General features: G+C 37.0%; 1 protein-coding gene across 1 annotated transcript; it reads right to left on the bottom strand.

Moving 5' to 3' along the window:
• Positions 1 to 2,501: 2,501 nt before the first annotated feature.
• On the bottom strand, positions 2,502 to 7,432 carry LOC106164278 (uncharacterized). The gene is made up of 6 exons (XM_087012435.1): positions 7,298 to 7,432; positions 4,858 to 5,071; positions 4,331 to 4,654; positions 3,861 to 3,927; positions 3,186 to 3,520; positions 2,502 to 2,720 (listed from the first exon to the last, which is right to left on the bottom strand). Exons 1-6 carry the CDS (start codon positions 7,396 to 7,398, stop codon positions 2,592 to 2,594), a joined length of 1,170 nt encoding a protein of 389 aa, XP_086868561.1. The 5' UTR covers positions 7,399 to 7,432; the 3' UTR covers positions 2,502 to 2,591.
• Positions 7,433 to 10,901: the final 3,469 nt, after the last annotated feature.

Below are 10,901 nucleotides of genomic sequence, written 5' to 3'. Positions count from 1 at the left end.
GAAAATCTCGCAGCTCACGTGAGAGCTCAAGCAGATGGCAATAATAAAATCCCGTTTGATATATTAATATATTCCCTCTGTAGTAAATCTAGCTGCGTTACATATGCGATAAACATATAGTACCTTTTTAATCCAATCAGAAAGATAATGCCATTAAAAGAGCCAGTATGTATCAATAAAGAACAAGCATTTTCACTTCTAGCTAAGCCATCAGCTGTTATGTGGGTAAAGTTTTAGAACACAGTCAGACTTCTGTTATACGTATGTGTATAATATTATGTCTATAATCTCATAGGAAAGTTATCAAAATAAATATCCAAGTAGACTCGGGATGGTAAAACAGTGACAAGAAGGGACACTTTACTAGTTCTGTACACACTTTTATAACTTGAGGTTACTTTGGAGCAGAGACAAATGCTGTTTCTTTCAAAAAATAAATCTACATTAGGTAGTGCTAATCATACATATAAGCATTAGGAGATATGTAATTCCGAATTAAAGGGGATCAAGTCTGCACTTTGTAAAATAAAGAAAACGTATATGCAGGGCGCTGTTAAAGCCAAGAACATATATATATATATAAAACCTTGTGCTTTACCAGGGCGATCAAGATGCCATAACAATTTCCTTCATTTATTTGATATCATAAATAGCCGTATTTCCCTAATGTCCCTCACTCGTAATTCGCTCGCCAATATAACGACGATCAGACTTTTTTTACCTTTAATTTCTCTGGACATGTAAATTTGTAATGCTACACTGCTGCCTTATATGACCATAATTATAACACTGACAATAACTGATAAAGATGATGAGTTGTCATCAAAAAGTTTCCTGATGAGAAATGAGAGAAATAGGTCGGCAGAGCTGGTGGTAGCTGAAAGCTCAGTAAAAAAGTAGCACATTGGATTATTTACCTGGAGAGACGAACTCACCTAAGTCTATGATCAAATGTATCGTTACAGCTGCGATATTTTGTTTAAAAGAGAAAGCGTAGAATAACATTCATGAACTACTTCACACCAAGACAGAAAATGCAAAGTCTGATTTTAAAAATCGTGCTTAAATGTATCCTCGTAATTAAATAAGAGGTTTAATTCTGAAAATCCGTAGAAGTAAAGGGGCGACATTTTAGCATCAAGTTACAACGAGTCTGTTATTGATAACCAGTATATGACCGAGGCATGACTCGTCTGATGCATTAAATTAGTGTTTTTTTTTTGCGAAAAAAATAGAGCACTAAAATTTGAAGATGTTCATATCTTAGGTACCATATTCACACTGGGGTCCACCCTCCCCTTTCCCCCGACAGACGAGACGCCTCTATCGTACCAATCACAGAATGTCCTTTTCAGGGCACCCTATATATATCGGTATCTATAAATCTCATACTAGGCAGGCGAGACACCTACCTTCCTATCAGAGACGCTCTTTTCTCGTAATAAAGGCGAGCAGCCTAACACACTCTAAGGCTCTATTCCCATAGATTTTAGATCGATCTATCCCCGCGGGGAGTCTCACTAGATTACTTTCAGATAATCCGACTTAAATGTCCGTCCCGCCTACTACAAGCTGTAAGGGGATAATTAACTTTCGTGTCCGCCCGGCTGACAGCTATTTAGCGTGAACCCCCAGGGAGTTAGGTCGATCTAAAGTAGGTCGATCTAATCTATGGAAATGGGGTGTTAGAGCCGCTCTCAACTCTGCAAGGGGCGCTGTCAAAACACACGTCCTCAGAGGGCCAGCTCTGAATCGTGTAATTTTGGTAAAGTGGAATCTAACTAGGACATGAGCCGACCACCCCCAACACGCAATTTTTGGCATAGACCTGAATAGGGATAACGGAACTGTCAAGATCAGTTAAAAGAGTATCCCGGTATAAAATATATTATAATAAATTATGTGTGTATGAGCAAGGAGTTATGTTATAACTCCTTGGTATGAGTAAGGAGGTATTTCCATTAGGGAAAGTACCAAATAAAGTATAGAAAGTACGAACGATATTTATTAATTTGATCATTTTGCTTCTAAAATTCACCCGCTTTTGGCTTTGTACATGTTACTACCAGTCCTGTTTATAGATAAGAAAGATGTGGTAAGATGAAAGAACCGCAGAACAGTGAAAATTTTGTGCAAAAGCTTTCTTACAATAACTTTACATGTATATACATATAAGTTTACCTTCTTGTTTATTGTGTCTCTTGGATTGTTTAAATTACACGACAGCCATGTTGCTGAATCAGTTATATATATATTATTACACATTTTAAACCCCTTCCTCAAAAAGAATTATTTGGTTTAATGCAGCCGAATAAAACGCTATACATGTAGATACATCGTCAAAACTGCAATTCCAAATAGGAGACATGCTAGTATAACAAACCCGTTGCTCAGAAACAACACATAAAGTCTTTGTGGTGATTAATGTTGAAATTTTAGATAAAAAATGAAAAGATTTCAGTCAACGCCCCCCCCCCCCCAACCCCACCCCTTCAGTCTTTATTATCAAAAATAAAAGTATAATTTTGAGGAGTTGACGCTCCGTTTACAAAGTCGGTTTCTGCTGAACGTTCAATTTGATGACTGGTAGTTCAGCATCTACTCCATGGCCACCACCACAAGAAGCAGGCACATCGCTGGATAATCACAGAAACACCATAGTGGTCGGAGAGAGGATAGTCCCGATCAGGGAGAGGCGAGTCCAATACTCTTGATACTCTCTGAAATATCGGGAAATAAAACCAAAAGCTGTGAGAATGATAACAATGGAGTGTAGGGAGAAGCGAGTTCAATGTTTTGATACATTTGAGATATCAGGAAAATAAATCTGTGATCTGGGAAGATGAATATTGTTCTTGATAATTCGTGTACTTGCCGATGCATTACTCTGATGACATGGCAGAATGGTTTAAAATAGCGCTTGTGAGAACTGATTTGGGTCATTGCAGGAACTATTGAAACACTGATATAGTAAGATATCCAGCACATTAAGTGTGGCATAGCAACATTTAAGTAAAATAATTAATTAATGAAATAAATAGTAGCACGTGGTCTATATAAATTCAATTTATTATCTTACTAATAATATACATGTAATATACCCTGCTGAAGGCAAAATGACTTAATGCCAAGTTTTATTTTATTTTATTTATTTATTTTTATTGTTGCTGTTAAGAATTACCTACCTTAACTGTAAACCTAAAGGCACCTTGAGTCGACCATAACAGGGACTTGGGTACAAACACGTGGTCGATCGCCATGTTTTCCGCCCCGTAAGACTCAAGCCCAGTTGTCCGGCAATAAGTGCAAGTGTCACCGCGGCGGAGGTACGGCGAACGGTAATTCTGGGCAAGCAGTTTGTACAGATTTGGGTTGTAACTGGACAAGTTGCGCTCGGGGATGGAGAGTCCAGCGTTGAAGTCACCGGCCAGTATAACATTGGGCAGATGGAGACTGGCAGCGTTCAGTAAAGTGCCGGTCTCGTACAACGCTTGTTCCTTGTAAGTGTTGAAAGGCCCAACTGAAAAATAAAGGGATTTCGATAAATAGAGTGAAAAAAAAAAGAGAATAAAATCAAGATTTAATTTTCAAAACCTTACACACCGTGATCCAATATTAGCTCGGTTTGGGTTGCCTCCGTACTATGTAAGTGTTTGTAAGCTTTTGTAACACACCGGTGGTTCACAGCATGGACATAATAAGACCTTCTCTTATTATGTCCATGTTCACAGGTAGTTATCATACCGGTAGTCTAATACCGATACAAAGACTAGCAAACCAGGTTGAAGACTTTTAGATGAGCTGTCATCAATTAGTGGTCAGAACTGATTACCAATATTGATGACAAAAATCATTCTTACCTTCCCGATAGGTTGCGTTGCCAAAACCAGGTGTGATGTGAGTACAAAAATAGTGGAAGTTTTGTACCTAGAGAGAAAACAGTAATACACGTGGAGATTAATGGGTGATATTTCACAAAAAAAAAAAAAAAAAAAAAAAAAAAGAAAAAAAATCCATTTTGTTTCAAAGGATTTTAATGTCAGGCTCAGCTCCTTAATGAACTTTAGATCTTAGATCGCTGTGCCCCCTTAAATGCATTTTCCTTCTAGGATAGATAATCGACCTTTTTTGAAAATACTTACCTAAATGAAATAATGATTAAACCCATTCAATTCTCAGTAATAGACAGATAAAAGAGCAATTAAATTAATTCAATTAAAACTTCAACAAAGACAGTCATAAAATACATAAATAATGAAATTAAGAATAAAATTAAAAAATGGAAAAAAATAGAATAACGTAACATAAGAGTGAATAACCCATTGCCCACCTTCGCCCGAATGTATCCTCTCGCAACTAAAACAGAAGTCCCATAGTGGAAATTTATTACTTCCGGGTCAAACAGTGGCCTCTTGCTGAGAACCAGGAGACCGAATGTCGTGTGCCACGAGGTTGTCAAGCACTGCTGTAAGCGCTCCACTATGGCTGCTAAGTCGGTTGCTGCTCTCGTTGACAGCTTGTCGGCGATGCAGCTAAGACAATCCTGATGTGCCTCGTTTATCACGGACTTGCAATTCTTGGAGATGCAATCGTCCATTTCAGCACCACTGTCATTAAGGCACTGGGTCGTAATACAGTGGAGCATCGGGTAGATCTAAAAAAATGAAGTAATTTGTTTTATTTGTCAAAAACAAGATTTAAATGGTTTGTTTTAACCTCTTCATAATTTAGCGACCTTAACAATATTCGTGGAAAAAAGCTCGACCTTTGCGTCATCCTCAGAGGGTGCTGGACACAGATGCAAATTTCAGAAACGTTTTGAAGGGGTGCGCGGATCTGAGGCTGATTGCATATTACCTTCGCAGCTTTACAAGCAGGTGACGTAGGTTTTGGAGCAAATTTGCCATCAGCCGCGTGCATTGCACTGAAGGAATGAGGGAAATTTGGTTTGGCTGCTTGGACGACGGCTGCCAAGTCGTCTGGTTTCCATATCTCTTGCAAGCAGACGACATCGCCTGGGATCTCGTTGTTGGACAGTTTCAAAAGGAACGCCTCGCGACGAGTTGCATACCTGAGTGATGGAAAATGAATGACACATGAGAAAGGCGAAATTTTTGTTAGCTATTTATACATTAAGAAAAGATCTGCAACTTAAGAACATTTTCAAACGCGTAGTGTACAATTTTAAGTATAACAATAGGCCTCATGAAATTAGCCATTATCTTAAGGTAGTTCTCTCATATTAGCTTTTTTTGCGATCTGCGCAGATTTCGCGCATGAGTAGTTTTTTGCGATAGCGGCTAATGATAAACATATAACATGCAATAAAATACGTAATTCACCCTTTTAAGAAATCAGTATGAAATCTTTGATGTTATTTTGGTCGAAGCGCTACGAATATGTCAACAATGCGTTGCGTATCTGTGAACGCTTGGTCTTTGACGACGTAAAGTACCCACTTGCGACTTTGTTTACAAATGCCGCAATGTAAGAAATTACGCGAAGAAGGGATGGAAAAGAGCGTTTTAGTAAGGCTTGTATAGCAGTGACAAGATCTTATCTCACGGAAAATAATCACGTTTTGTTGTTGAATTAAGTATGTTATTGAACAATATGACCTGCAAACAGTGCGATTTTCAGCTCTCCGGGAAAGATGCAACCGGTGTGCACCCGCCTGGCGTGTTGCGACGTCATCCTTGTATTGGTTTAGTTAAAGTGCAAATGGACAAAACCATAAAACACACAACAGAGGACCAAGGGTTTTTATGCAGATACATGTAATACTTTTTTGATGCTAGGAAAATAAACAGTATATTTTAGAAGATAAAGTGTACTATATTCCAACTTTATCCTAATTTACCCAATCATAAACAAGAGACTTTAGTTTGTAAATGTATTACTTCACAGAAATTATTCAGCCCATAATGCATTAAAAGATAGTCTTGAGTTACAAAATTTAGTTAATTTTTGCAATGATGAAAGTGAAGAAAATCCTTTTTTCTGATTTTTTCATTTTATCCCAGTCAACTGACTCAATCCTGTGTGAAACCTTTACCAAATTCTGTAGAAAACCTTGTTTGTAAAAAAATAATTTCTCCATGTGTAGGAAAAAAAAATAAAGCTGTCAGGGTTAACATATCAGAATTAGTAATTGCTCTTCAAAGAGAAAGTCCAGATGGTCTTTATTTTCTTCTCAGCCAAATCAATCCAAACACCAAAAAAAAAAAAAAAAAAAAAAAAAAAAAAAAAAAAAAAAAAAAAAAAAAAACGAGTAACAAAATGCATAAAAGTAATAAAAAATTGTATGATTTTTTTATTTTAAAATTAATATGCATATTTATATGCTATTGATATGTATTTGTTTGCATGTTGTAAACATAATATGAAACAGAAATAAACTGATAATCAAAGATGTCTGTAGATGAATATTTTTGTCACCATCTTCCATATATAGAGAAGAAATATGACTAACTTACCATAGTAAGAAATTGATACATTGTTAATGTACAAAGGAAACAATTTATCCAGTTATCTCACCATAAAGTGCATGTTTTAGTGCTGAGTAAGAAAAATAAAGAAACAAAAGAAATAAAGATAAAAAGGAATAAGAAAATAAGTCACATGAGATTGATATAATATACTTTTGGTCAATCTGCCTAGCCTATGAAAAATCCAATATGGCGGCATTCCATGAGGCATACTGAAATCCAACTGATACTTTCAACATTTGATTATCTATTTATTATGAATGGGATATGCAAATTTTATGAAATTTGGTTAACTGATGCAGAGAAATTTAAATATAATTTTCATGGAAACATAATAAGTGTATGAGTTAAAAACCTAATGATACAAATATATTTATCTTAATTTGCTAGTAAATTCCCGTTGATTCCTATGTAAATTTGATAAAAAAAATCGATGCTCAAGCAGCCCTGGCTCAAAAACAAGCCTGGTGTGGTACGTATTTTTTTGTAAATTTCTTTGAGGTCTACCAAGATCTATAACATATCCACATAAAATTAAAATCGCTAGGGCAGAATTTTTTATTTTTGCATTTTTCAGCAAAATTAAGGGCATTTTGGCAAAATCCCCATATAACGCAATGTAATAAACGTAGCGTTTTTCGGGACGCCACCTCTCGAAAACGAGCGTGGGGACCCCCAATTTTTTTTTCATATTTTTTACTCATATGGTAAGAAGAATTTGTCTTACAATTTTAATCAAAATCGCTAGGGCAGAAATATGAAATCTGAAATATGAGAGGGCGTCCTTAAAGAAAAATTGGAGAGCTTACTCTGGGACATCAGTCTCGGTCAGACCTACATTGAAGGTCACAAATTCCGTCGTCTCATTCCATCGGACTGAATAACTGAAAATTGAAAGGAGACGCTTCATTAAAACGAAAAGGGTTTCATTGCGGTTTCAACTATTGACCCTTACAGGTTCATAGAGTCAAATTTTCCAGCGAAAAACTCACACTATATAATTTCCCTAGGGTATTTCTTGAGCTTTAAAAAAAAATTCCCCCATCGCTTCAGGAACTGATTTTCGGTTTGCGCGCGAATCAAGATGTTTGACTACTGTCGGTTGGGAGGTTCGGCTGGTATCAACAAATTAAATTATTTTGACGCCATTTATTCATGGCATAATTATTAATCTCTTTACAATTATAAAAAAAAAGTATTACATGTCCTTACATAGTTCAACCTAGTTGTACACTAATACAAAACCCCATTTGTTTAAAATCCTACGCTTTGTCTCTTATTATGATGCCAACTTTTAAGACTCTATACACGTATGGTATAAACATTGAACCAAAACGGCTTTTTCTCCGCTAATATTAGCATTTCTTGCCTACCTGCCTAACATCACACCTTACTCACCTGTCTATCTGCTACAAACTATTCGCGGCATTCTGCGCAATCCCATTCCCACGTACATGTGTATTTAAAATGAATGTTTAAAATTTTATTAGACTTTCAAAGCTGGTGACCCTGGAAATGCGCATTTTAACAGCTAATTCAGGATTTGGCCAAGGTGTGTGTGTGTGTGTGTGGGGGGGGGGGGGGGGGGGGTAAACAAGAGGAAGAATGAGGACATTTTGCTTTTTTGAGACTGGGACGGAAAGTGAACCCTCTAAATCCGCCACTGAATACTCTCTACAGGGACTAAAAATTTCGGTTGGTTTAGCCTCGTTTCGGTCGCATTTTTTATGTGTGTGTGTGTGTGTATGTGTGTGAAACAAGGTCCTAATAGAGAAAAGGGCAGGATAGACGGACCCTCGAGGCTCATCCATATGGATCCTTAAACTTTAAAGGAATAACAATTCTTCATTCTATTGGGAAAAGTGTCATAAAATGAATTTTCCCGGGTTGAACTGCGATTTTTCATAACGATGGTTAATGAATTAATTTCTACATCATCAGAAGTAAGTCAATGTTTTTTAAAGTGTGTTTTTGTAACATTCTCTTAAGAGTTTATTGCGGAGGGAAGCCATCTATGGAGGTACACGAGGTTCGATGGCAAGCATAGATTTCAGAATAATTGCGTTAACCGCTATTTTGGTGGTAAAATGGAATTAATTATATTCCCATGTGTTGTTTACAATCACCCTGAGCTTCAGAGATAACTTGACACTAACCTCTTCACTAAAGCCTATCTTCATCGTGTCAAGTTACCTCTGACGAAAATAGTTTGACCTAGTTTATATAAGCCAATCGAATCCATGTTTCAAAATTTTTCACCAAAGTTTGGTGAAAACGCTGATTGGTTGACCGTCAATCGGCAATCCTCGGGTGATTCCGCAAGCTCCATACTAACAACATAGTTATTGTCGAGTGCGGAGACATCCGAGTAGTTCCGAGTGCATAACCGTACACAAAGAAAGCATGGAGTATATCGAAATTGAAACCAGAGCAGTTTGATGCCCTGCATAATTATCTGTGAGGTTTGGGCACAAGAGATATTTATAGACAAAAAAATGACACTACACAAATTGAATAAGATGCCATTCGAACAGATACATTTAAAAATGTGTAAATGGACACTAGGTTTAAGAAAAACTTCCAGCAGTAATGCTTGCAGGGCAGAACTTGGACGCCTTCCACTGTATTTGGACATTGTAAGTTTGGTGTCCAAATACAGTGCAAGACTGGACAACCTTCCAACTCACAGACTAGTCAAACAAGCTTACGACATGGAGCAAACAGAAAAGGGAAAAAACTGGTTTTGGGCTACTACAAATCTTTCGGCATGCTGGGAAGTTTACCACCCAAATAACAACACACATACTAAAATCCACAACCACCAATACCTAAAGGAAGAAATAATAAAAAAAATAAAGTCAAATTTTTGGGAAGAATTGCAAAAAGGAGAAAACAATAAACTCAGAACATATGGAAAAATTAAACACACTTATGAGGCTGAACCTTATGTAAAACTCAACGTTCCTTTAGCTCAAAAAAGGGTATTAGCAAAAATGAGAATCAGTGATCATGAATTAGAAATTGAAAGAGGGCGATATACAAAACCAAAGAAGCCAATTGACAAAAGGAAATGCCCCCACTGCGACTCAGTAGAAGATGAAGCACACTTTTTTCTAGAATGCAGTGAACACAGAGTCGAACGGGAAATACTGTTCGCTTCCATACCAGAGGTGAATTTGCAGGGTCCAACAGACAATAAACTATCTATTTTACTCAATCCACTCTCTGCGCAGAGTGTGATTGCCATATGTAAATTTGTTAACAGTGCAATTAAAAAGCGTGTATCCCTGCGTGGATGAGCATAGTTTCTTACTTAAATTATTCTTTTTAATATTTGTATTAGTTAGAGAGCCTGTAAATGTAAACCATTTCTTTGTGCTCAATAAATTAATTAAAAATTATCTACTGAGGGATGATGTATTTTGCGTGCTGCCCACAGGTTACGGCAAGTCCCTGATATTCAGCCTTATCTTTGATTGGTCCGGATTTGAACAAAGCGCGCTTTGACTCGTTCGCGTTCATTGGCTAGATCGTTCAATGAGTCATTGAGTGCGGGCTTTAAATTTGATTGGCGGGTGGCGGAGGCAATCGAATGTGGTCAGAGGTAACTTGACACGATGAAGATAGGCTTTAGTGAAGAGGTTAGTGTCAAGTTATCTCTGAAGCTCAGGGTGTTTACAATGCATTATTGTGGAATCTCAAATGAAGAAAAACTGTTATCCCTTTAAACAACTAAAACGAAAGAAGAAATAAAAGAAATTGTTATGAAATGAAAACTGATGACTTGCCGAGGCCATGACGGGTATCCATGTACTCCCCCACACCACAATACACACAACGCCAGTGCAGCATGGAGTCCCGACGCCATTTTCAGAACCTTGTCTTAAGTATTGCTTCCTCTGAGTGAACAATATACCGGGATGTTAAATTAATGTTCTGGGTGAATTTTTATTTGGTTTACCTGTGCGTGTTAAACAGAGCATAAAATGAAGCTGTTCTCATCCAGGCACAAACTCAACCTGAGATTCTAAGTCTGGTAGCTATTTCCTTAAACTTATAAAAATATATTACTTTGTCGCCTTGGTATCAAAACTTTGATGTTTGCAGATCTTTGGACTTTAAGGAGCACAGTATATAAACTCACTCTTTTTTCTTGAGTCCATGTATAAAAACTTTTTGTAATTTGAGCTACCTGTAGCCTACATATAGGCCTAATCAGCTGCATGTAGCTTTTGAAAACTTGAACTTATAATTTTCAATGAGTCAAGGATGAGCTAGTTAACTTCGTCAAAAGTCAGCCTTTTTCTTTTTTCCTTCATGTTCATTCATTTACCTGTTTATTATTTCTTAAACCCAAGAGTCCAATTTTGATTTACTTTTTATCCTGTATGCGCGTCTTGCAATCATATTGCT

Source organism: Lingula anatina, chromosome 5 (genome assembly GCF_051362555.1).
Source record: "Lingula anatina isolate TDL-2025a chromosome 5, LinAna3.0, whole genome shotgun sequence".
Classification (NCBI taxonomy): domain Eukaryota; kingdom Metazoa; phylum Brachiopoda; class Lingulata; order Lingulida; family Lingulidae; genus Lingula; species Lingula anatina.
This window is presented reverse-complemented; position numbering and strand designations above follow the sequence as displayed.

What these genes read in the sequence shown, in the direction of transcription:
- LOC106164278 (XM_087012435.1), bottom strand. Translation starts at nt 7,398, where the DNA reads ATGAAGCGTCTCCTTTCAATTTTCAGTTATTCAGTCCGATGGAATGAG. An exon ending in ACCGAGACTGATGTCCCAGA is followed by an intron (nt 5,072 to 7,297) that starts GTAAGCTCTCCA and finishes TCCATCACTCAG; the next exon opens with GTATGCAACTCGTCGCGAGG. An exon ending in CTGCTTGTAAAGCTGCGAAG is followed by an intron (nt 4,655 to 4,857) that starts GTAATATGCAAT and finishes TCATTTTTTTAG; the next exon opens with ATCTACCCGATGCTCCACTG.